At 38.4% G+C, this 26,044-nt stretch overlaps 1 protein-coding gene across 1 annotated transcript in view; it reads left to right on the top strand.

The window, feature by feature from the left end:
• ENAH (ENAH, actin regulator) overlaps window positions 1–26,044 on the top strand; it is a 99,836-nt gene that overhangs the window by 66,584 nt on the left and 7,208 nt on the right. Inside the window, exons 5-12 of the mRNA XM_026844894.1 lie at window positions 9,132–9,451; window positions 10,659–11,459; window positions 13,294–13,601; window positions 13,858–13,994; window positions 14,401–14,455; window positions 14,762–14,810; window positions 16,494–16,560; window positions 23,314–23,392. Coding sequence (XP_026700695.1) covers window positions 9,132–9,451; window positions 10,659–11,459; window positions 13,294–13,601; window positions 13,858–13,994; window positions 14,401–14,455; window positions 14,762–14,810; window positions 16,494–16,560; window positions 23,314–23,392 — 1,816 coding nt within the window. The remainder of the gene's footprint in view (window positions 1–9,131; window positions 9,452–10,658; window positions 11,460–13,293; window positions 13,602–13,857; window positions 13,995–14,400; window positions 14,456–14,761; window positions 14,811–16,493; window positions 16,561–23,313; window positions 23,393–26,044) is intronic.

Raw genomic sequence — 26,044 nt, 5'->3', positions numbered from 1 at the left:
GCGGTTTGAGCTGATAACATAAGAGCTTGTTGTTAAACCATAAATCTCTTTTGATCAAGGAAATGAAAGACTGTTAGTTTGACTTTGGTAATATGAAAAGCTTTAGAACTACTTTTGAAGAAAAGAATAATTAACCAGATAAAACACAACACAGTAAACTGTACCCAGATAAGCTGCAGCAAGGCTGTTCATGCAGCCTTCCTGGGCTTCAGTAAAGCATTTGACAGATACCAGGAGGGAATTTCCTAGTTAAGGTGGAAGAGAGGAGGTTTGCGGTAGAAGTGTGAGAATCATAAAAACAGGCAGTTCCTCCTGCATCAATGGGACTGGGAGCAATCAAATTTTATTTGGTGTTTTGCTGAACAAAGCAAGTCCTTGCTGCTGATGTGACTTGAGATACATGAGTACAAAGGAGGAGTTGGATAATGTTGGAGATTTTGATGACCAAAATGGAATGAGAAATAATACATAGCAGGTATCCCGTTTTTAGACTTTTTTAGGTAGAAAACCACCAACCTGTAGACCAAATACTAGTGTTAGGATGTCCTCATACTGGTGTATGGGGAAAATTGACAGTGGAAGTGTTAAGTGCAATGGTGATCAATCAGGGGAAAGCTGTTCGAACATTGGAAATCTCTATGATGACCTCTAGATTTGGTTAGTGTTTCAAAATCATGATGCACATAGTCAATTAAATGCCTTTATAATTTTACATTAAATTATGAGTAAAGTGTTATTTGATAGAAATTTTTTTTAAAAAGACATAATCTGAAACAGTCTCACTTTTCACTACTGTTTAAAGAGGTAGAGATCCTCCACTGCTGAAACTGGAATTAATGGTCAGTTCCAGAGGATATACATAAACTGACTTCAAAACCTCTTGCCTTTGAACAGTCAAACTTTACAGATCTTCTGAGTGTCTGTTTCTTGCTCATTTTATCAAGTTTACTGGCTGTTGTCTGGGATTCTCTGAAACGATGTGCAGTATGCTCAGGTAGAAGCAGTCTGGGCTGTCTAGCACTTGAAAAAAATAAAGCGAACTTGATAACAGCTTCATTGAGAGCGTATAGCAAGAGTTCAGCTTAGATGATACAAAGTGAAGTTCATGCAACTGACAGCGCTTAGGAAGTTGCAAAGAGGTTAAATATTAATTGCTTCTGCTGAGATTTTGTTGTTGGTGCATCAAGTGTACTCTTTATTCATGAAGAGTCTCAGTCTCAGTGGAAACTGCCTATGTTTGGAAATTTGCAGTCTGTATTGACATGGTTTATACTATATTTTCTCTTTGTAAATGAATTATGAAATGTGGTGTGTGTTCATTCCATGGTATGTAAGCATTAATGTGTAGGCCTTGAGATACGTATTCAGCAGGTTTACATGACCATATAGGAGAGTGAGTTCTGTGGTAAATGCTGAATTTTGGAATGATGAATAAATATTTAATATTAAAGATGGAAGAGCAAGTTTAACCTTGACATTAATTTTTTATTATTCATTTAAGTTCCTGGAAATTTGAACAGCCATAACAGAGACAGTTTTTCTTTTTCTGACCTTGTGTGGCTGACCAGAGGATTAAGCTATTAAAACTCAAAACTAGCAGCTAAGTTCAAAGTAATCAACATGTTAAAGCACTTTCTTTCCCTATAAACAGTTTTAACAGTGATTAAATAGGTTGACTGTATCTAGTTAAATTGATGTCCATAAAGTGCATGCAGTTCCTTGCAGTCACAGGGTAGCTGTGCTTTTGTAGATGACAACATGCTTCAGGTGGAGCTGAGGTCACTCTGCATCTGGTGCTGGCGCCTCTAGTTTGGCTATGCATTGTGTAGCCTGTTAGCAGCCAGCTGCTCTATTTGTTGCAGTGACTCAGTGGTGGGAGGAGGAGAGCCATCATGCGAGATGTATTCTAGTAAGCAGGGACTGCTGGATTAGATAATGCTATCTGTGCCCACATGCTGGGGCTTTCAGCATTTCAGAATAAACCTCCAAACATTACTCTCTTGTTTATTGCTCCGTAGATTGAGGCAGGGTTAGAGGAGCTGATGCAAGGGCTCAGAGCAACCCTGAAAGCCGAGGCACACTGAGACTCCAGGACTGGAATACTGCAGTCATTTTCTCATAGTTATAGTCATTGCAATGCAACTTTTTAAACTGGTGAAACAGTTAAACATATTTCAATATTTATTTAATAAGTTTAATGGCCAGATCAACAACACAGTTTGAAGAACTCCATTGGATTGATGAATCCAGGTTTAATTATAGTTGGTATTTTACACTTACCTATAGAACTCTGACATAGTAGCATTACTCCTAAATTTCTTGTTTATGTTGGGCTATAAAACTTAAACCCCACTAGTGAAGCACAGAATGAAAGAAATGAAAGACATGCATTCTTGAATACTTTTGTATAATCACATTTGATTTCTTATACAGAATGTCTTAATGGTATCTTTCAAGAGTAGTTAGTGCAGAATACATTACTGCAATGTCTTAAGCTAGCAATAGTCTAGTAACCGACGTGTGGCCTTTTGGGTGTCATCATTTCTGCCATGCCGTGTGTGTTTGTTTTAGAATAGGTAACAGCACAACAGAAAAAAAAACAAACAACCCAACAACTAAAAAACCCAGCCAAACCACTGTGTGGCACACAGACCTGAAAATCTCCTTTCAAGAGAATCTGTTTTATGATTTTTAATTCCGTATTTTTTGGTCACTCAAGTTGTTTTTTTTATGTCCTCTTTCAATATACTCATCTTATTAGTGATTTTTTTTCCCATCTTCCTTGATGTTGTACCTTTAAGCAGAAAAAATAGGGCTAGTATTCCTATTGATCTTTGAGTGATTTGATGCCTTGCTTTGACTCCCAAGTTTTTCAGTCAAGAAAGAATGGAATAAGAAATTGGTGGGTTCATAAATGATGACTAACAGCTGTTAAATAGTATGTATTATCTCTCTGCAGCTGACCTCTTTGCTCAGTGCAGCAATTACTTCAGCCAGGTCTGTTCCTCAAGATATTTTGTTTTCTGCAGGCTTTGTCTTGGATCTTTGTGTTCTACAGTGAGTTTTAAAATTAAATACTTCAAACCAGTTTCTGTTCATCTTGGAATGTCTGTCAGCTTAGTGCCTGTTGAATTTGGATGTGATACAAAGATGCTTTTGTCTGTACTGTTCATGGAATACCTCTCTTTTTAATGTATCTGGCTTCATGACAAGAAGCCTTTCAGGTTTGTGGCTGAATTCTGTTAACTCCGGTTGATATATGGTCTTCTCAGTGCAGTTTCCTATCATCTTTTTAGGAAAAAAAATAATGGCTAAATCTTGCATCCAAGAGCAAAACAGGCCAGTGTTAGAATTCTGAAGATTTATGTCAACGTACAGAAAAACTTCCACTTGAGGAAACAAGGTGACCTGCCAGAGCAGACAGCTATTCACTTTCACAAACTGTTTTAGCAATGGATTTGTTGCTTGTAGGTTTTTTCTCTAGGTGTCCTTGTGACAGCTGCTGTGTGTTTTGACACAATGAGACTTGCTTAATGTTGAGGCATAGTTTCTCTGATGCAAGGACAGTCTTTCCACAAACAGACATTTGCAGTAACTCTTCTGCAGATGACCAAGATACAGGCTTAAATGTGAAAAGTGTTCCAGAAAAGGACAGGTTCGTTCTTGGATCTTAAGTCTGTTCTGACACAGAATATTGTTTTGCCAGTAAACATTGAAGTTTCTTAATCTAGTTAAGATATTTGTCTTCTCTTCAACCCATGTGGTAATGGCCATATTTTAAGATAAATGTTTGCAGTTTCGATTCTTTTGACTATTTTGAAATCTAGCAAAAGGACCAGAGGATCTCTGTTAGTTATTTGTTTACCTTCAGGACAACCGCTTATTCCCCCCCCCCTCCAGAAAATACAGATCTAAAAGTAGTGTGTGGTCTTAATTTGGGATAGCTTCCTAGTTGCATAGCTGATCATCACACATACTAGTTGTTGAATGTAGTGCTTACTTGTTAAAGACATAATAGAAAATGATCTCGGTGTATATGTGGTATTGGCTCTTTTCATATAAAATCAAGAACTGAGACGGTAGCACTTCTTAATTGTTACTCACTGTCAGGATCTGATTCAGAACAAGCTAGGAAGTCTTTCTGTGTACCTGGATAAATTAACTGCAATTCTGTTTTGCAGTTGTCATGTAGGAGAAATTCTAAACATTTTCACTATTACAGATGTGGGGTTTTTTTCAGCAGGGATGCAACAGTGTGTACTTAACTATGCTTATTGCCTTTTTCTCCTTGTGTTGTTTCAAGAATGTAGCCATGCTCCTGATTCTTGTCTGCTCAAAGAACTGTACAGTTTTATAGCAGTCTCAGCCATCAGTGAAAATTTGCTCTTAGATTCTAGTAATTCACACTTTAAAAATAATTAGAATTTTGCCTTAGCATAACAAGCATTTCAGTATAAGATACCTTTCTGGGGCATTTTTAGTACCTCTCTAAGATTTTTCAAAAGTTGTCCTGGGAGCTAGATACTCTGCCTTCTGAGGCTGAAGGATTTTCATGTATTGTTTTCACTACATTCTTGAACGTTCCTGTGCTTTAGAACTACTGAAGTCTTGATGTTTCTGAAATGCTTTAATTCATGTGTAATCTTCATAATCTACTGATGTTTTTGCATAACATAGTTTTGGTCTATGAAAAAATTAAAAAATAAAATTGCATTATCTATGCTATCTAAACAAAACCAGAGGGATTTAATGCAAATGGATTTATTTTCTTTTTTAAATAAGGAAAATGAGTTCTTAATCTTTTTAAGCGACAACTGTAACATTTGTTAAGCTATAGTTCGTTCTTAGTTTAGGAAATTCATCCTTGCTCATTAAATTGTGTTAAAGCAACTTGATTACATTACTGCCATACTGATCTTTTGACCTGTGCCAATTTTGGTTTTCTATGTGAAAGATTTAATAAATCTGTTAAAATGACTGTAAAAATGTAGTGGGTTGGGTGTGTGTGTTAGATTTGTTTGTTTTTTCTTTTCCTTGTTGACAAAGGGATTTGTCAGCAATAATGAGAATAAACTTAAAGTTATTCTGAATGATGGTGTATTTCAACTCACATATCTTACTGCATGAAAATTTTATGTAAGATAAGAAATATTTGCAAAGTATTTTGCTGCCCTCTCTTGGTAGAGCATTAGTATGATAAGCAAACTGGTTAACTTATTCATAGTTTTTTATTTGTATGTTTCCAAAAATTCTGGTTTTATTCCTTTATTTCCTGAAAAAATAGAAAATGAGGATTCTTTTACAAAAATAATGTTAAATACTGAATCACTCAATATTGATTTAATAATGAGGACTTTTTTATTCAGGTACTGTGTAGACGAAAGTGGTTATCTCACTGCCTTTTATCCGTATCTTGGCAGACAGCCAATACAGTTTGATAGTGTTGATCACTGACTGAAATAGTTTTTGCTTCATATTAAGTTCAAAGTTGAAATGTACTGAGGTACATTTTGTTATGACACGTGGGCATTGTGTGTCCTTATGGCTCTCTGAAGAGGAGAAAAATCCCAGGTAAGCTTCAGGAAAGTGTTAACGCACATTAGAACTGTTCAATCCCAAACAGACAGTTTGATTTAGGCATACATCTTACACTTTAACTAAAACTGCATGTAATTACATGCTCTATAGAGACAGAGTATACTTTCATATATACTCCCACCCTCAACCCTCCCCTGTATATAGTACATACATATACACACATGTGCACATCCCTCTCAGTAGTTAGAAAAGGTTTAAGTAAAACCTTTCTGGGCCAGGGGAAACAGCCTGGAGTACTTCTCTCTGCTACTCTCCCATTCTCTGGGCATTTTTGATTTAGCAGCTTCTTGTGCATGATACAGTTTCTGTTTTCTAAATAACCTCCCATGGTTTGGTTTCTTGTGTCGTGGATTTTGTATTTGGTTGTTGGTTGGTTTTACTTAATTTTCTTTCCCCCTGAGGGCTTTTTCCTACTCTTTGAATCACTCTGGGAAGGAGTTCTGTAGCTCATCTGCCTGATGTGCAGAGGTGTTATTTTCTTTTGAACTTTGCTCTTATTAATAGCATCACATTTTTCATCCCGCTTGTTGTATTAGGATGTCCTCATCACTCAGGATTTCATAGACCTCCAGTTGTGTTTTCCAGAATGCAGAATTCCAGCTTTTAGTTATTTTTTAAATGTAAAAGGTTTGTTACATTTGATCATGGTGTTGCTGCTCTTTGTACCTTTTCAGTTCTGCTGTTTTGTCCCTTTTGAGGTGGAAACAGAGATGCAGGGTTTGTGAATCAGGGTGATGGTATTCTCTATACTGCTCTGTAATCCCTTCCTAATGTGTAGCATCTGGTTTATGTTTTGAACCAAACACATCAGTGAATGGATGTTGTCACAGAACTGTCTGTCGTAACCTTCATATCTCACTCCTGCGTGAAGTCCAGCATTTTATATGTGAATTTAGCAGATTTCCCCTCTCTCACCTGCATCACTTCAGCTATATCTCAGTTGAGTTGTATTTGAAAATTCTACTGCTCGGTTACTTGAAACTAGAAGATCTATCAGTAGTTCTCCATAATCAGACCTTATCCTTGCTATCCTAAATAACTGAATATTAAGAGCTTAGTCAAGAGCACCTTGCTGTTTCTTTTCCAGGTTGCTTATGAAAGTATGAGATGGCACAGCTCTCGGTATGGCTTATTGCAGAACTGCCTCAGTGACGCTGCTCTTATGTGAGCAGTGACCTATATCAAAGTTCTATTTCTGTAAAGAAATCAAGAACTTAAGAAAAAGAAAATTTAAATATCTGACAGCTGCTTCATGTGTTGTTAAACCCAGGGAATTGATACCTTCTAGTTTTATAAACTGGATATAACACGAAATGTTTATAACCTCAAATACTTTATCTACATTTTAGTTTTAGGATTAACAGTGCGTACATTTCTAGGCAGAATATGCTAATATCTGGCAAATGAGTGAAAGAGAATGAACAAAATAAAGCTTCTTTGAAGGCTGTTGACTCATGTTTCGAATAGCCTTTTAGCTACAAACATATTGTGCATCCACCTCTACTTTACAATAAAACAGCCTAAGATGACCATGCTGAAGTTAGCCATGATGAAAAGCCTGCTTTCCTCTAGTAACAGATATTATCCAAGGGAAAAAGAGTGCGTAGTAAAACTAGCTTTGTACAATACAGAGCAAGAAAAAATGTAATGCCAAAAAAATATTTTTAATATCTCTTGCATAGCTTAAATTTCTGTTGTTTATATTGTATTCACTTGATATTTTGTAGAAATTCTCTACTGGTTCCAAACATGTATCAGTCAATTACAAGATTTTTCGGTGGACTTCAGAGGCTAAAAATCAAGCATTTAACAAGCTGAGTTGCTGCCCTAATTTCTTAGTGACTACTATTACAACTTCATTATATGGGAGAGCAGGAGGTGAGGGAAGAACTAATACAGGAGCAGAACTATTTTGCTGCTTCTGAGGATGTTGGGTAGCAAGTTCAGTATGGAAAAGTCCTTTTGCTGTACATAACTGGAACTTAATTGCTTATAGCAACAATGAAACAATTTTTATCAGGTTTTTTGTTTTAAAGGAAAAACATGAGTCTGAAGAAGGATGGAGTTCAGTCGTAGCTGTGAAGGGGCTGGGGTTTCCAGTTCTGGCAGTATTTTCTGGGCATGCATAGTAGTGAAATAGTTGAAGTTCCCTTAATTTTCAGACTGCATTTTTATATGGTTCTAAGCATATAGTATAGAATTACCAATGACCTTTCCAAGTAAGATTGCCCAGTGGCAGTCTATAGAAAACACATATCTAGTAGCTTAAGGTGTCAAAATTTAGGCCTCATTTTTGCTTTATAGTTAAAAGCTGTCTGTGCTTTGTAGTCATTGACAAGCTATCTTCAGTTTGCATCTGAAGCATGGCAGAAGAAAAATGGCTGTGTGCTTCATATATAAGCTTCTATTTATAAATGGCATGATCTTAAAAAAAAAAAAATCAGATAGAGGACAATAACAACATTTTCAGTGATATGTACTGACAGGAACATACTGACCACAGCTTTGAGGAGGATGTGCCTAATTTTTTGTTTTAGTAGTGAGTTCCCCCAAGAGATGAAGAAGCTTTGAAAATCAAAAAGCTGTATTTTAGCCAACTAGAAACATGTATCTTTTAAAAATATAATTTAAAAAAAAAAACCCTAAATATAAAACGTGTTGTGGAAAAAAAGCAAAAGGATTGTTGACAGCTTTTCCCACTGTATTTTTAGAGGAAAGTTCTTTGTTTCAGCCAGCCTGGTGGCTTTGGCAGCAAATTTTTCATGATTCCTTCTTACCCTTAGGAAGTTCTTTATATTTCCGCTGCCTGGCTTTTACTTGTTTTCCTCCTCTCCATGTCTTCCCCCTCTCTGCTTTCCTGGAAAACCTGCCAGCTCCCTGCAGTGTTCCCTTGGCTGCTACACCCTGGATTTTTTTTTTCTGACCATGTCCAGTTTTCCCCTGCCTTCAGAGTGTTCTTGACTTGATAATGGTTAAGTTATATGTGTGTGTAGTATTATGCAAGTGGAGAGGGACATGTGTACATTTTTATGATTCTGTAAAATGTGGATAAATACTGGTTGAGTAGTTTATCTGAAAAATGCAATTTGTTTGGGGGTGGGTTTTTTAATGAGTATTTGTGTTTCTACTATTTCACTGTACTTTTATTCACTGCTTTGAGTATAAAATACCATGCAAAGAACAAATGTAACTCCATATCCCAAACTGGGAAGATTGTATCAGTTAGTGAATTAGCAGCAGCAGCAGCAGCTTTCTGTTCTTACCTCTTGAAAGCTGTCTGTCGGAATCTTAAGTTAGTCAAGAGGAAATTGGATATATGATTATTTTTGCCATAAATATAATAAAACTATTATCCAGCTCAGAAAAATAACATGTAGAATTAAGAATTTTATGTAGGTACAAATGCTATGCTTTTGTTCTTGCTGGTGCAAAGATTATTGATTAGTTTATCTCTTCTTGTCCTCTTAACAGTTGCTTGATATTTTTGGTATTTGCTTTGCAGCTTAGTCTTTTTCCTTTTTTCACGATTGTAGACAGTTGCAGGAGCAACAGAGGCAGAAGGAGCTGGAACGGGAGAGGCTGGATCGTGAACGAATGGAACGGGAGAGGCTGGAGAGAGAGAGGCTAGAAAGGGAAAGACTTGAAAGAGAGCGCCTAGAACAGGAACAACTGGAGAGAGAACGGCAAGAAAGGGAACGGCAAGAGCGCCTAGAAAGGGAGAGACAAGAGAAGGAGAGGCAGGATCGAGAAAGACTTGAACGACTTGAACGGGAAAGGCAAGAAAGAGAACGGCAAGAACAGTTGGAAAGGGAACAATTGGAATGGGAAAGAGAGAGAAGAATTTCAAATGCTGGTAAGAATTTCAAAACGGGGTGTGTTTGAGTGCCAGACTACTCTTTATGGTTTTGGGTGATGGAGTGGGAGAGAAGCAACAAAGGGCAGTGAGTACGGTTGTGTAACAACAGTCAGTATTTCAGGTTTCTATTTGCTGGAATTGCTTCCTTTTTTATGGCAAGAAGTCCAAGAGCTTTGACTTTACTGTCATAATTTTCCATTAACTCTGAAATAATTTTCTTTTTCTCTATTTGCTCACTCTGTTGCCATACTCTGATTGCTTGAAGAACGTGAATCATATTGGGCACCTCCAACATTGCTTAAAATATGATGAGTTAAAATTTCCAAATACCTTATTGTTTGCTCTATTCAACAAGATGTATTCTCAATACATATTTTGGGAAAAAAACACCTAAAGATATCAGGTTGAGTGTGTTACTGTAGAAGGTATGTACCTATATAAGGCAAAGTAAAAGTGTGAGAAAGGCCTTTCATATGAACTCTTGCTTAATTTATCATTGTAGTAACATTTTAGTGAAATGTGTTATATGTATTTGTAGATACATTTCCGCAGACGGTGCATTATGCTATCCAGTGATAACAGAAAGCTCTCTCATTTTGGTAATATAATGGAACGTTAGTCGAGCACTTGGTTGTTCTTTAGTAACAAACTCAATTTACACAAGCAAGGTCATAGTGAAAGTCAAGGAATACTATGTAAGAGCTAGTCATTTTCAAGCAGAGGATTTTATTGGTAGTTTTATTCCCAGTAATTTCAAGTTTGCGGTGGAGCTTTTTCTGGGGAAGAAAAAGAGGATTCTTGCTGCCTATGGTTTCAGTTTTGTTAGTGGAGTTGTAACAAATGTTAAGATCACTACACTTGCTTGCAGTTTGCAACCAAACAAGAAGATAAAAGCTGATAAGGCTGATTAATCAACCCTATATCTAATCCATCTCTCAGATGGGATTTGAGAAAACTTACTCTAGAATGTACTTGTGAATTCAAATGTTGGCACAAAAATACTTGGTAAAATTTAAAAGCAGCTGTTGATAATATGTAAAACTTTCCTAACAGTATTTTCACTTGTGCCTAATCCTCTGGTACTAACTGTAGTCTACATTTATACATTTTGTTTGAATGCTGGTTTTGTTGCTTCATTAGCTCCCTTTTTCTCTTTCTCCTTTTTTTATCCTGCCTTTGCTGCTGCTTTCCATCTTCTGTCCAGCTCCATCTTTCGACAACTCCCCGTATAGCACTCCACTTCCTGAATACTCCAGTTGCCAGCCTCCTTCAGCACCTCCTCCATCATATGCAAAAGCAGTCTCAGCACCAATGTCAGAGGCCGCACCGGAGTACGCTGTAGTGACTTCTGCACCACCGACTTCCACTCCCCCTACACCGCCTCTAAGGCACTCTGCATCACGTTTTGCTACATCTTTAGGCTCAGCTTTCCACCCTGTTCTCCCCCATTATGCTACGGTTCCTCGTCCGCTGAACAAAAGTTCTCGGCCCCCTTCTCCTGTCAATGCCCCAGCAACTTTGCCTCCAAATACAAAGCCTGTTGCCTGGTCTGCGCCCAGTTTTGCCCCCCTTCCACCATCTCCTCCAGTCATGATAAGCAGTCCACCAGGCAAAGCTACCGGTCCGAGACCAGTCCTCCCAGTGTCGGCTTCTAATCCAGTGACCCAAATGTCCACGTCTCCCACAGCTCCTAACGGGCTTCCTGAAAACCTGGCTTATCCGGTTCCTTCACCTTCTACCTCAGGTCCAACTCCGCCTCCGCCACCTCCTCCCCCCCCACTGCCTTCCTTTCCGCCTCTGTCACTCTCTGGACCTCAAGCTTCTCCTTCTCCCAACTCCCCGAATGCCTCGACTCCCTCATCCAAGCCTAGTGTTCTCCCTTCTCCCTCTGCAGCTACCCCTGCCTCTGTTGAGAACTCTCTAAACTCTGTGCTGGGAGACTCCTCTGCTTCTGAGCCAGTCTTGCAGGCAGCCTCTCAGCCGATTGAACCTACGACCCAGCAGGGTAAGGCTTTCTGTTATTGCTACTAATGCACTAATCAGGAATGCAGTCGAAACCAATTGGTATCAAAGCCCATAACTGCCCCAAAGAATTAATACAATGCTTCCAAAGTTGCAGTGATCTTAATACCACAACGAAGTATCGTTTCGAAAACTGGGTTAAGGGAAACTTTAAAGCTCCGTGGGTAAGAGCCGTCATTCTGTGGCCTGTCATAAGTAAAATTCTGATTTCTTAAGCTCTCACCTGTCGAGAACAGAGCTTGTCGTACACTTGCTTGGTAAATCTTGCACTGTTAGTTTATTTGGAACATGGTGTTAATAGGCAGCATCATTAGTTTCCTAATGGCAGCCAGCATGGAAGAACGTATGTGTGGCTTTGGGACACGTGAATGACCTTAAGCGAGGCATAATCTGAACTGCTTTGATACTCCATGCAGTTTCAAATTTAGGAAATAGTATGTAACATGTATGGCATTTCTTTCTGTACAGTGGTTGTATTGTGATACATGGCTCTATGTGCGCATATCTATTTGGAAAGACAGGTCTTCCTGTGGTATTGTACCAGCATAGATAAAAAGACTTTCTTTAGAAGAAAAGTTTGGTTAAGCAGGCGACAGTCTTAATGGACACCTACTGGTATGATAGAAATGTGTTTTACATGGATGTCAATGTCTTTGTTAACCTGAATATTACTTCTATATTGATTTAATAGATTTAGGTCTTTGTACATAAGTCTGCAGTAGCTCAGCTAAAGGTGTGGGCAGAGGGACTCCTCGGGGATGAGCAGACTGTGGTTTCATCAACACAAGCCATGCAGAGTAGATCCTGTTTATACCCCCTTGTCTTAAATGAAGGTGTGAGCTACTCTGGGTTGGAGTGGAAACAGGGTGAACGGCCTCACTTGTAGTATGAAATAAAAGTGTGCACTTAGATGGTGAGTGACGCCAAAAGAATTTAAAAGGCTTTTAAATTTACACAGTGGTTAGCGGAGTAGGAAACCAGGAAGACTTGTGTGTGAAATTCATGCCTGTAGAGGTTGCTTAAGGTAGTTGCGCAGCATTTTTAGTAGCTTATGGCAGTTTGGGCGAGGCAGGGGAGGATGTGTGGGGTTGTTTTCTTAGTCACAATTTCTTAAACTGTTCCTATAATAACACCACAGTGATCATCAGAATATTCTTTCTTCAAAACACATTTTGTGTTGCATATCAATGTGACTTTAAAGCATTAAAGGAATCATGGATTAAAAAATAGCAGAGCTTGTTTCCATCAGTTTAAAATACATCAGTCTTCTAACTCACTAATTAGTGTTTGTATTAAATAATTAAAGTTGATTCCTGGAATGTTTTTTAGAAGAAAGATTTTTATGCAGATTAGAAATTAATTTTGGAATTCAAACAGTTCAAGAGTTCAGATATTTGGGTGGTGTGTTAGATGCTTGTTAGTACAATAAAAAGTCACTCTGTGTTTAGCACTGTTTGAACACACAGTATTGTTCCTACGCAGTATGATGCTTGTGCCTTGAGTCTTTATAAAAACTTTGCCTGTTTCTCAATGTAAGATTCTTCTTGGTTGCAGTACAGAATCTGGCTGGAAGGGTTTTGTATGTAAACGTCTCTGAAACTGTCTGATCTCTCATAGCATACTGTGTAATATTTTAGTGCATTTAATTAGAATGCTTTTCTCCAGTTGAAACTTGCAGTGTTTTCTTGCCTATAAAAAGGACCCTTACCAGTGTTAATGTCTTGTACACTGAGCAAAAGAACCAGTATTTCAATAGAAATAAGATCTTTCTATTCTAAATTCTTAATATAGTTTATTTGTCTTCTCTTTGATACTAGGTGTTGTCCAAGGACCACCTGCACCTCCTCCCCCACCCCCCCTTCCCCCTGGCCCAGCTCAGTCTTCGGTAGCAGCCCCACCTCCTCCTGGCCCACCGCCACCACCTCCACTTCCACCTTCAGGGCCTCCACCACCACCGCCACCACCTCCTCCGCTTCCTAGCCAAGCTCCTCCTGTTCCCCTTCCACCTCCTGCTCCCCCACTCCCTGCCTCTGGATTTTCAGTGGGATTTGTGTCTGAAGAAAATCGCCCTTTAACTGGACTAGCAGCTGCACTTGCTGGAGCCAAACTTAGGAAAGTCTCACGGGTAAATAAAACTCTTGTTTCTTTTTCAGATTCCTGTCTCTAAATCCTGTCTTCCTGAACTTGTTGTAATTTTTGTTCAAGATTAATGACTTTTAGCGTAGGCTTAATTTGTTATTTGAGAAGTATTACAGGATGTACTACTGGCTCATTACCTTCTTTATGCAGTTGTTTCTTTCTTGTATGTGAACTTTTGCTTCCTTCATTAAGTCGGCTATCATTTTATTTGCACATCTGCTGTTATTTTGTGTGTTATGAAGGGTGAAGACTCCTCCAGTTCAAGTGGAGGAGGAGGAAGCTCTTCTTCATCTAAAACAGACAGTGGCCGTGGAAATGGACCACTTCCCTTGGGAGGCAGTGGGTTGATGGAAGAAATGAGTGCCCTGCTGGCCAGGAGGTAAGGAGCTGTTTCTGCTGTGCTCCAGCTGCTTAGTCATCATAGAGGTAGGATTTTGGGTGCCTGTTTGCAGCTGGCTGAGGATCAAGTGAACATCGGCTTGCTCATGTTGTTGCTTTATGAAGTTGATAACGTTTTATGAATAGTCATTTTTACTTGAGTGTAATTGAATACTTCTGTGTAAGTCTTTGTGCAGCAGCAGGGGAGGGGATAGAGACTTCAAGAGGAGAAAGTGGCACGGTTGCTTTGGCAGGAGAGCCTTGTCCTTGAAAGTATTTTGAAAGTACTTTTTTAAACACTAACTTTCAATTATCTAGCTATCAAGATGTATATGTTTTTAATTACACTAAACATTCTTCCATCTTAAAGCCATGATCATCTTGATAACTTTTGTCTCTGCTTATAGGAGAAGAATTGCTGAAAAGGGATCAACAGAACCAGAACAGAAAGAAGATAAAACTGTGAGTTGAGAAATTTTATCTACTTCACATTATTCAATACTAGATTATAAGAAAGATTCTAATGGTGTACATGAGAGATTATTTATACTTTACTGTATACATATACACTTAATCACTATTTTGTGAAGTGCATAGTGCTTGCACATTTTCTACATACAATTGAGCAGAACCATTTAAATCTATATAAAAAGTGAAATAAATATTTAAACAGTTGAGATTGATCTGTTAGATTCACAAGAGTCAAAGGTGGTTTTTTTTCTCTCTTCCTCCTCTGGCCCTTTTCCCTCTCTCCTCCCTTTTAATCAGGAAGAATCAGAGTCTTCAACTTCTAAGGTTTCTTCAACAAGCACACCTGGTAAGTAGCACAGCTTTGTAAACTCTGTGACTATAATGATGAAACCTAATGACAGATCTCAGTCAGCTGTGCTGAATTTTGGAGCCTGCCTCTTCTCGCATGATTACAGCCTTGAATTTTGCTGTAGAATGGGACCTGGTTCAGCAGTGTTTCAGAAGATGACATAAAAAGAACATCCTTTGGAACACTATGCTTGGTATTCAGTTGTCCCGTGTCAAACCTATGGTCCTGATACATGAAAGGCATTTGGTAGTGAATGTGAAAGCAAGTTGTCTCAGTCATTGCAGAACATGAGTTGGGACAGTAGTTTGTTTCCTCCAAGGCAGACATACAACACTGTCAGACAGAAACAGTTGTTGCTTCCAGCTACTTTAAAAAGATTCCCTCACATGCAAGTGGCTTTTCTAAATCAACATAAGTACATGGAGTAGAAGTTCTTTAACCATGATTCCTCTGCTGAGGTATGGTTGCGGCAGAGTTTGGAACTATGTAGCCAACACTTCTGCTGCGGTCAGTGAGGAAAGCTTACGTCTCACCAATTCTGTAGTTGGCAAAGATGTATTGTCAGTATGCATATATATTCATACTGTAAAGGCTTGTGTTACAAGGACTCAAGTGACACTCAGGACTTTCTTTTCCTGTCCTTTAATAATACGTTCTTGTACCCTTAGCTTCCCTGGCCACCTCCCACTACATGCATACAGAAGGGGGAGGATGTGCCATATGACCTGCAGTTTGTTATCCCAAAAGATGCTGGAAGCAGAAGGCAGAAGGAAAATGACTGGATAATGAATATATCAGTCTTCAGAATGTTCTAGCTTTTTCTGTTGATTGCTTGCCCATGTGTATACTTCACTGGATGATTCATCCACTTGGTGTGCAGGCCTTGAAAACCACTGATGTAGGGTGAACAAAACCCAGGTGGCCAATGGCTGTGGGATAAAAAAAGGAGAGCTAGGAGCTAAGTGTATCTGGATGGAAATAACTGCAAAACTGTTAGTATTGAGATACAGCCAGTAGTCTAAAGAAAATAGACTGCAAGGAAATAAAAGGGTTGAAAATCTGATTTGTATTTTTTTTAATGCTTTTTATTTTTCCTCCCCCCTTAGCTTAGGAGTTTACTTCATTCTGTTAAACACAGAGACAATATTAGCCTTGGTGAGGTGACTGCTTTTGGAATTTCTTAGAATATAGGCCCAAAAGAGGGAAATCAAAAACAGAGGAAGTGGTTCCCTTAATTGGTTGTCATGATAAGAAGCCTCATCAAACTTTTTAAAAAGGTCAAATCTGGAAGGAAAACTCCTTTAGCTTAAAAACATCTTCTCACAGTATTTGAAGCTGACTATTTGGTTGTTGAATTCCATGTTTCACAACTGAAGCAATCAGATATGTAAAGTATAGGCAGACCTTCTCCCAGCTGGATTAAGAATCGAATGGCTTTTACAACGTCTAGAACAAAAGTGAGAATTTAAGAAGCTATCACAACATAAATGGTAGTATGATTAAAAATAAGATGAATACAACAGCAGGTAGCTTAACATAAAAGAATGAATCCAGTGTTCCAAAAAAAAACCCCAACCAAACAATGGCTGACTTGAGTTGCCAGGTAGTCGATATTTCCTCATGTAAATTACACAACGAATAGAAAAAGACAGTTTTCAATCTTCTCACTATGTTTTCCAGAACTAACAAGAAAGCCTTGGGAAAGAACAAATACAGTGAATGGAAGCAAGTCACCTGTTATCTCCAGGTACTCCTTTTTGTATCAGCTGTCTTTTCTTTCATGTTTGCTGCTGTTCCTTGTGCTGCTAAAGATACTGGCCTTAAATAGCAAGAATCACCTTAATAGTATTAAAAGCAAAATATATGCGTTTAAAATTATTATGAAACTGCTTTTGGCAGTTTTAATTAGGAATGAAGAGTTGCTTTTGGAGAATGCTAGTAAGTGAATTTTTTTACAGTAAAATAAAAAATCCCCAAAACATTCCTTAATTATTATTGGTGGTCTATAACTTCAATTATTAAGGTGTATGTTTGCCTACAGCAGTGTTTACTACTTTAAATTTTAAAGTCTGAAATTTCCTGCAAGGGAAAATCAAATTCAGTGCTGTGATTCATATATTCAGTAGTAAACCTAGTGAATAGGTTTTCTCCTTTCTATTTCTGTGCTAGTCATAGAATACCTATCTAGATACTTAAGTCATCTTGGTAAGACTTGATTCTGTGACAGTTCTCAGTAGCTGTCTCATATGAATCCAAGGAAGTCCATCCTAAAGAAGTGTAAAAATATTAATACATCCTTCAGTGCATTAACCAATCTTTGGTAATTTGTCAGCTGGAACTCTGGTAGGCAGTAGGTGTTTTGGTAGGCATTTCAGTAATGCGAAAGAGTGAAACAGCTGCTTTAGCTTTTTTTAAAAAAAATTTTTGGATGTATATTTAATTGTAATTTCCATCAAGGAGGTGGCTTGTGGTTCATTTTAGGATTCCTCTATATTCTGCATACAGAGGTTAAAGGATTCTGACCTGTGATAATCTGACAAAATTACCTGAATTTCTTGAGAGAAAACAAAAGAACATGTTAAACTTGAGAGTGCTGTGTTTGAAATTACTTGAATTCTCCTTAAAATTCTGGCCTGTTGGAGACAGCTGTGCAAGATCTAATGATTAGAGAAAAAAACCCAATTATTCCCTAAGTGGCATTACTTGTGGTTGAGGTTGCCATTGAGGTCTTCAGTTCTAAAATGCAGAACTAAACACTCTCAGCCTATATCAGTATCCTTGTCTGTCTTTCAGAAATAACTATATCCAGGAGCCTAAAACTTAAGTCTGCAGCCTTGAATTTTGTGTTGCTTGCTTTGTTTTTTGTCAAAAAGCAGGTGACATTGGTGGTGACGTCCTCTGTGCTGTTCTGTCAGGTGTAACAAAATACTGCTTTACCTTTAGCCTTGACTTCCCCCTACCTTCTTCCCCCTCATCCCCCAGTAGGTCTTACCTGCTTTAAGCAAGGTCTCTTTTTCTCCAGCAGATCTAAATATCAATACGTGGCATCGAAGGGGAACTTGTCACAGAAATAATTTGTGTAAGGAATGCTAAAGAGCATTTTAGATTTCAGACAGTTGTTGACCTGGCCCTTTGGCTCTAGATACCCTGTGCATAAGCAACTGAAGAAAGGAAGGTTAGAGGGATTAATAAATAGGGCAACTCTCCATATTAGACTTCTTTGGGGAGTTTGGGATGTCCTTCTATCTGTCCCTACAGCTGTAGCTTCTTGTAAACTGTTTTATACATCCTGTTTCATTGATGATGTTTCAACTAGTGAAATTCAGAGGTTACTGAGGTCTGTTTAAAATTTTTTTCTGACCTAGAGGGGTACAGGAATAGAGAGGAGTTTTGAGACTTCTCTTAAGACTTATTGAGAAGATCTCTTCATCAAGCTTCTGTCTTCAATCCATCCAATGGAAAATGTTGATAGAATTCAGCTTGATGAGAGCCTCACTGGGTGTATACTCTAAAAGTACTTCCAAAATAAGAATTCCATGTTTATCAAATGTCAGTGCTGTCATAACCTGCTGGAAGGTGCCATAGCATATATTTTAAGACTGCTTGTATAAGTTTTTTAGTCAGGGTTGAGACTTTGTCCTGCCAGGATGAGGAATGTTTCACGGACTGAGAAAGAGGAGGTATTAGTAGAAGTCTCTCTTGAATATCAATGCATTTTTCTTAATTCTCTGCAGTTTCGAAGTCTATCTCAGCAAGCAGCTTGTTTAAACTAACTTTCTTTGAGTCAGTCAAAGGGTGCTGCTTTGAAACACTAATACCATGTTTGCCAAAAGGGGATATCTTTCACCTGGTGAGGCTCAAGAACCTGCTTCTGACCTCTACAAAGAGGATATGAGTCATTTACCAGGATTAAATAAAGCATACCTAAGAAACTGGCAAGTAAGCAACATTTTCAGAGCTTCCAAACAGGTAGACAATGAAGGAGTTGTTATTCAGAATGAATGTTCTAAGTATTTTAAAATAAGTGGTGTCCTGTTTAAAATCGGGTGGTTTTTTTTTTTTGTAGCAGACTGAAAAGACTTAAGCTATGTGCTTTTAGTATTTCCTGAAAAATTCAAATAGAACTTTTGGAACACAACTAGTGAAACTCCATGGTTTTTAAGGTGCTAAAACTGAACAAAATCAAAACCTATTATAGCTTGTTAAGGTAGTGTTTCTCCCCTTCGTAGACGGGAATCTCCATGGAAAAATCTGCTTGCTTCTGAAAACAGGTTTTATGATTCATTAAACAGGTATCATCCTGTTGGGATTTGAGACTTTGTAATAACCATTTCTACCAGTTCAGGGTTGGACTTTTTCTACATGGATTGGTAATCACCACACACACCATCAGGTTCCTCTTCACATTTTGTTTGTCTAGTTGAGCCCATTTTTTGGACTGATTAAAAGCAGATGGTGTCAAAGGCAAATTGAAATGGCTTAAGAACCAGCTATGAATTCATATTAAACATGAGTTTTCTGGCAGTTGCCAGCTGCAAAGGTATAAATTCCTGTTGGATATGTCAGATTTAGTGAACCATTTGCAGTGTTTTGAGAAGCAGGTTTTCAAAAACGTAAGTTTAGATACACAGGAATAGCAATTAGTTTTCTACGTGAGTTTTCACATCTGCTTTTTGCAGATTAAGTAAAGATAACAAATAGATTTTGCCTGACTTAAAACATTGGAAAGGAAAAAAATCAATTAAAAAAAATAAGACTTGTTAAACATAAATCAATGTTTCTGTTGGGAACATATTCAGAAGTTAGAATTAACATATGTATTTTAAGCTGTGGATCTGTTTCACTCTCTATAGTGGTAGTCATAAAATACTGACATTGAAAGACTTCAAGTTTTAAGAGCTTTCCACAGCTAAATGTGTTACTAAGTCCCCTCAGAATTACTGAGTCAAATTCCAGCTTTGTTTTTCATGAAAGCACTCATGTGGTGACTACTTAATCTTTTGTGTGAAGAGTTCGCCTTTTTGGTACTTATCTTGGGTGGCGTATTCTGCATGTTGGCATGAAAAAAAATCTTTCTCTTGCATGCTTGATGTAAGGTTTTTTAGGGACTACCAAGATTACCTCACTCTGTCCTGTTAGGCAATGCTATGAAAAACCACACGGGAGAGCTCTTTAGCCATTTTAGGATTGAACAGTTGGGATGTTTTATACACTAAATTTCAATAGTTAATGATTTCCTTAATGGCAACTGCATTCACCATTAATGTTTCTTCTGAGCAAGCTGAAGAAGGAAAAATAGGATAATTTGAGGGATATTCAGCTAGATTTGACTGAGACTAGAAATTTATTTAGTTTACAAATTACGGTCTTTCATATTTGAATGAAGAATGTATTGCATTCTGAAAAGCAAAAATGTAATACATTCTTAAGACTGTTTATAGAGTTTATAAAGAGGCTTTCTGGTTGAGATTTTTGACAGCAGGAGTATATAGTTTATGATCAGGTAGAGCTGTCTGTCTAGTCTAAAGATCTGAAACAAAAGAAACATGAAGCTGTCTGCTGCTCTTCAAAGTAATATCATTAAAATATTAAAGTAATAAGTAATTTTACTAAAATATTAAAGTATATTCATGTTCATGTTCTTCCATTAAGGCAAGTAATAGGTGCCTGTTATCACTTGCCAGGAATTGCATTTGAGAAGACACTGATTCCTTTTTCACTCATGTTGGGTAAATGCTGTAATGCCATAGTGTATGGGAACAAAGTGATAGTCAGTGGAAATGATCAGAAACTATATATGGAGAATCTGAAAACCTCATGCTATTCTGCTGGGAGTAAGTCAGTGTTCACAGTTTGAGGTCTAAACTGCAAGTAACACTTTAAATTTCAGATACGTGATGAAGCAGGAATTACAAAAGATTTCATCTTGATGAATGTTTTTGAGCAAGAAATTCTTTCATAATTAACTAAATACTGCTGATATCTAAAGAGTTAAGGAAAAGATCCTAAACTGTGGTTTGTCTTCATAGCATTAGCGCACACTGTAGGTTTTCTGGTGATTGCAAGATGAATTCTGTTTTCCAGCTTCTCCCCTTATCAAGTTACTGAATATTTTTGTCTTCTTAGTCAATCGCATATTTTATTTTGGTGTGTTTCAAGCAGTAATGTTAGCAATTTCTCTCTTGGAACTTACATTTAAAGAGCTGTAAACTTATGTCTAAACAGCAGTTGCAATTGAGTATTGTGATCCCAAGTGAAGAACCGAGCTGGTGTAACACCACAGGATGTTCCTGCACCTCTCTGCTTTGAGGCAAGGTCCAGCAGCAAAGGGATAGTTATACATTCCTTCTGCTGACTGTTTTACATGGTTAACTGAGGGCAGTTTTTTCCTAAATGGGTGCCACTAGGCTTGACATAATTTGTCAGTGCACAGAAATAATCATGAAGCATTTAAAAAAATGTCAAGAGGTTTCTACCACCTACACCAGAGTTTGTTTATTGCCTTTTGAAAAGATGTATGGGCTCATGTATACCAACTTAGTGTCCTGCCACCAGAATTGCTCTTCAGTGTCACAGACATGCCCTATTATAGGTTAGGGGAGGAAAAATAGTCAACTCTTGTGTCCCATGTTGTTTCTTAACATTTTTCACACCAGGAACCTACAAGAGGTAAAAGTATCTGCTGGAGAACACAAACCAGGAACCAGAGAAGGTTTCCATAGTATCAAAAAGACGTTTAGGTGCATGTACCGTTTTCTGTTGGGGTGATCACATTTTGAGTGTTTTCCTATAGTTAGCAAATAAGACAATAGTCCTGTGAGGCTATAAAAGTCAAGACAATCCAGTATTAGGTTCATTCAGCTCGTACTGAACCAGAGACAGTGTAATCAGACAGTTTCTTCATGGATGAACTGCTGTCCTGTAAGGGAAGATGCATAAAGCTGAAGGTGGTGATTTTTTGAAAACAAAGGAAAAAAAAAAAGTGCACTGTTCTTTTTCTTACGAGTGATAACACAGCTTTTTTTTTTGCGTTAGCTAAATTACAAATACATAAATCAATGGAAAAAACTAAAGCAATGGATTTACTGCTTGTGTCCCTCACACATTCTGTTTTATTCTGAAAGAATATAGTTTTATTCAGTGTATTTGAGAAAAGATAAAGTGAAGAAATGTGCCTTTCCTACTGGTTTGTCTTATTTTTGTTCCCGGCAACCTTCCATTGTAATAAATAAATAAAGCTGCACCTTCAGATAATGAATACAGAAAAATGCAATTCCTCCTATGTAAGAATTTTGAAGTGGGACACAGTTTAGGACAGGCTTTTCTGTTCAGTGATGCCACGTAAAAGAACAATGAAATAGGACTCAGTTTAGTCTACCAATACCCTGCCCTTCCTTAACATTCACCTACTGTGATAATTCTAAACATTGGGGAAACCTCTTGACATGAACTGTCAGCAATTTTATCAACAGCTTCTTTTTGGCATAACATTTTATTGAGTAATGGAGAGAGAATGTTAGCCAAGATGTAAAAAGTAATTAAGAACAGCAGAACCTTCCTCCCTCTTTGTCCCACACCACCCATCCGTCCGTGCTTTGGAGAACTGTTTCTGTATTCCTGCTGTTAGCATCTAGGTTCTGTCTTTGCTCATAGCTGTAGGAGTGCAAGGCCCTGTGGAAACATAGCAAGTATGAGAGTCTGAGTTACACATTGTATAAACAGAGGAGATCAGAAAAGAGAAGTGAGAAGGTAGAAAATCTGCTTCTTCTGGAATGTGTGTTAAAAATGCAAGATGATCCTGGTTTTTGATGTCTTAAGAGACTGTTACGTAAGCAAACATTGAACATGACATAAACCAAAACACTAGAATTTCCTCTCGAGTATTACCTTCTAAATCTTGCTGTTGTTACAGTATTTGCTTTCAGTAGCATTAGAAAACAATTGAAAGAATCATTTAGATTGGTAAGAAGTTAGATAAGGTTGCTCAGTCATGTCCTGTCAAATGTTGAAAATCTGCCAGGGTGATTCCGCAGCATTCATACAGTTACAGCATCAACATGTAGTCATCAGTTAGTTGGGAGTGTTTCTTTGAGATGGCGTCTTTTGAAATAAGTAGTTGAAAAGGGAGAAGGGAAAGTATTTGACATTTGAAGGTGTTCAGCTTTTCATGCCCATTGTAAAAAAATCAGAAACCACTGACAGTGAAATGTCTGCTATTTGAAAAGTTCTTGTTTTGAACTAATAACTCTTATTCTTATGGTAATTAATATTTCCAGTATGTGGAAAATGTTCTTGGTTGTTGCTTTCTGTTCTGTGTGGTATTTTGGGTCTGCCTGATTTTTTTCCCACCCTCCCACTCCCAACGTTTTTTTTCTTTTTTTCATTCTGATTCTTTTAATATGTTTTTGATAGATGAATGTTAGCAAGTTTGATGGGGAATTCCTATGTATCCTGTAATAATGAGTGGCCAGTAATTCATGGATATGTTTTTGTACTGCAGACCAAAATCTACACCAACGGGGCAACCCAGTGCCAATGGGGTACAGTCAGAAGGTCTAGATTATGACAGATTGAAGCAGGTATGTATATAATGCTTTGAATAGAAAACTTGGGTATAAGTACTTGTAGCTATCCAATACCAGTTTTTAACTGTTTTTTTAACTAGGTCCAAACTTAAATAATAATTTTGTAATTATTAGTCATTATTTTTCTCCAGATATCTTTCAGTATTCTTAGGAGCTGTCACTGTAGGACAGCGGCATATACACACACCCATTACTTTCTCATAGATGCTTGTTTTTGCTTTTACATTAAACAGCACACGAGATTCTGTTGATATTATGGATGGAGCTGGGAAACTGGTTTGCTTGGAAAAGCTTTCCTTCTCTTCTCTCTACCTAAACAAACATGCAAACAAACAACAAGCCCTCAGAGCAGTTCTAGCAGAGCAAGTATCACCATATTTTAATATCAGATGTGAGCATCTATGGTCATGAGTTTGACAGTGAAAGTTCATCCAGTGATACCACCTTTTGCGTAGCTATCCTACCTAAGAGTAGAGGAGAGTCTTGTGGGAAGAAGGCAGTAGTCACCTGCTGTTAGATGAGGAAAAGATGTTATGGGATGCCTTGGAAATTATTTGGTAATAGTTATAGGCCTTTGTCAAGTACACTTGCCAAACTCGTGCAACCAGAAGCTTGGAAAGGGATCTCTTGTGACTTTTATGAAGACAGGAACTACCAGTTAAGATTATGAGTGATCTGTAGACTGAACAGACATTTCACGTTCCTAAGAACAGGAGTCCCCAGAGGAGCGAGTATAAGGTGTTTGTATTGCCCTGACTCCTGAGAAGTCCCTGGTTGCTGAGGAGGTCCTAAGATGATTATCTTTTCTGCCACTGGTCGGTGCTTTCAGTACAGATGTCCTTTTGAGAGCAGATGTTGCCTGAGGCATTGCACTGATGCTGACCCAAGCAGATGTGTGTAAGGTGTTTGGAGCTGTCCCTGTGCGAGAATGCTACTGTGTATTTTTGCCCTGTTGTGCTTATGGTGCATTTAGTAATCTTCAGGGTCTTTGGGAGCTGCAAAGCCAACATGCATCAGGGAAGCCTGATTCCCATGAGTGAGCAGCATTTCAGCACAGGTGTCAGTCTGGAAGAGGAGTGGCATGGTGGGGGTAGCTGGTGTGCTGGTGGCTTGCTGAGTAATGCTTGGGCAAAAGTAGTATTGTGCTTTCTCAATGCCAATCTGAGTTGTGTGGTATGGGCAGTCATGTTTGAGGTCTTGGTGCAGTTTTTTGGCAAAAAAAAAAATTATCCATGCTGCTCTGGTGGAAGCTCCTTTTGAGGAGCATGTTGAGAGGGTGCTAGCTACTTTTCTGGTAGACACTATGATCAAGCCGTGTATTGCAGGTGTGATCTGCCTCTTTTCCAGGCAAGGTTCTGCTGAAATCGTATCCCTGTTTTTGAAAAGGGGAGTGATGTGCTTACTGTTGCCAGGGGACTCTACATTCAGGAGTCTGTAGTGCTGTGATTGGCTGTACAGCAAGTGGGTTCTTGACTTAGTGGGTCCAGAGACTGGTTGTTTGTAGGGCCATGGTTGTGGTGTTGGAGACAGTGGGTTTTTTAGAGGGATGTGAATTATGGAGTTGTAGGTGAAGATTCTTCCTCAAGTGGCGTTTGGATCAACAGGCTGGTCCTCGAGTGGGGAGGGAGGTTCTGGAGCCAGGTTGCAGCTTGGTGGTTTGTTCTAAAGCAGGTTCCAGCTCATCAATCAGCTCTAGATCCGCTCTTGTCATGGCGACGAGTTCTAGAATGTGTTCTGGAGCAGTGATTGGATCTAGGTCATGTTCTGGCTTGAGTGATGGTCTGGAGTGTGTGGGGGTTGTTCTAGAATCTAGTTCAAGGGGTACTCCTGTTTTGTCATCTCAAGAACTCTTGCTTACAACTTCCATGAAATGCTGTTGATAGCAGTATGGCTGCTTTATTTTTCTTCTGTGTTCTTTTTCTGGAGTGCTTTTTCTTCTCTGTGGTTCTTTCAAGTTGAAGGCACAGAGAATGGGGATCCTGTCATCCCATAAAGCACAGCTGTCCCAAGGTTCCAGCACACTGACTCACTGCCTCTGTTAAAATTCTTTTCTCTGGAGGCAAAACCAGCTCTCTTCTACTGGACATGTTGGAAACTTACTTGCCACTGCCTTTCCCAGCAACTGTTGGCCATGTTCCTGCTCCAAGGCTTCTTGCCATTTGTCTAAGAGTCTTGTCTAAGACTTGGCAAATTGGGTGCTCTATCTTTGCAGCTTTGGCACGTGCCCCTACTCCAGGAATGATTTCAGGCAGGGAAGGTTATCCACGCATGTGTCTTCCACCAAGAGCTCATAAAGAATTTCACAAGTCTAGAGTACACTAGAGTAATTGCACGCTCAGTTGTGAGCAGCATGCTAACCCCAAAGCTGGAAAAAAACAAACAGCTGAAATTTTCTGCATGAGTTTCCTGCTAATGGAAGATTTGGCCAAGAGATAGCAATCTCCACTGCACAAACAGACACTACCCCCGCTCTGTAAAAACATTGTCATCAAATTACCAGTTAACATCACTTAGATTAAAGAATGGAGAAAACAGCAATCTGGGGGATGGCACTTTACTTGGTCACCTTCATTCCTTCACATTCCACTTGGCAACTGGGAATACCTTTACAACTTGATCTCCCTTTTTTTTTTTTTTTTTTTTTTT

This window comes from Athene cunicularia, assembly GCF_003259725.1.
Source record: "Athene cunicularia isolate RWA chromosome 3 unlocalized genomic scaffold, athCun1 chr3_part1, whole genome shotgun sequence".
Lineage (NCBI taxonomy): Eukaryota > Metazoa > Chordata > Aves > Strigiformes > Strigidae > Athene > Athene cunicularia.
This window is presented reverse-complemented; position numbering and strand designations above follow the sequence as displayed.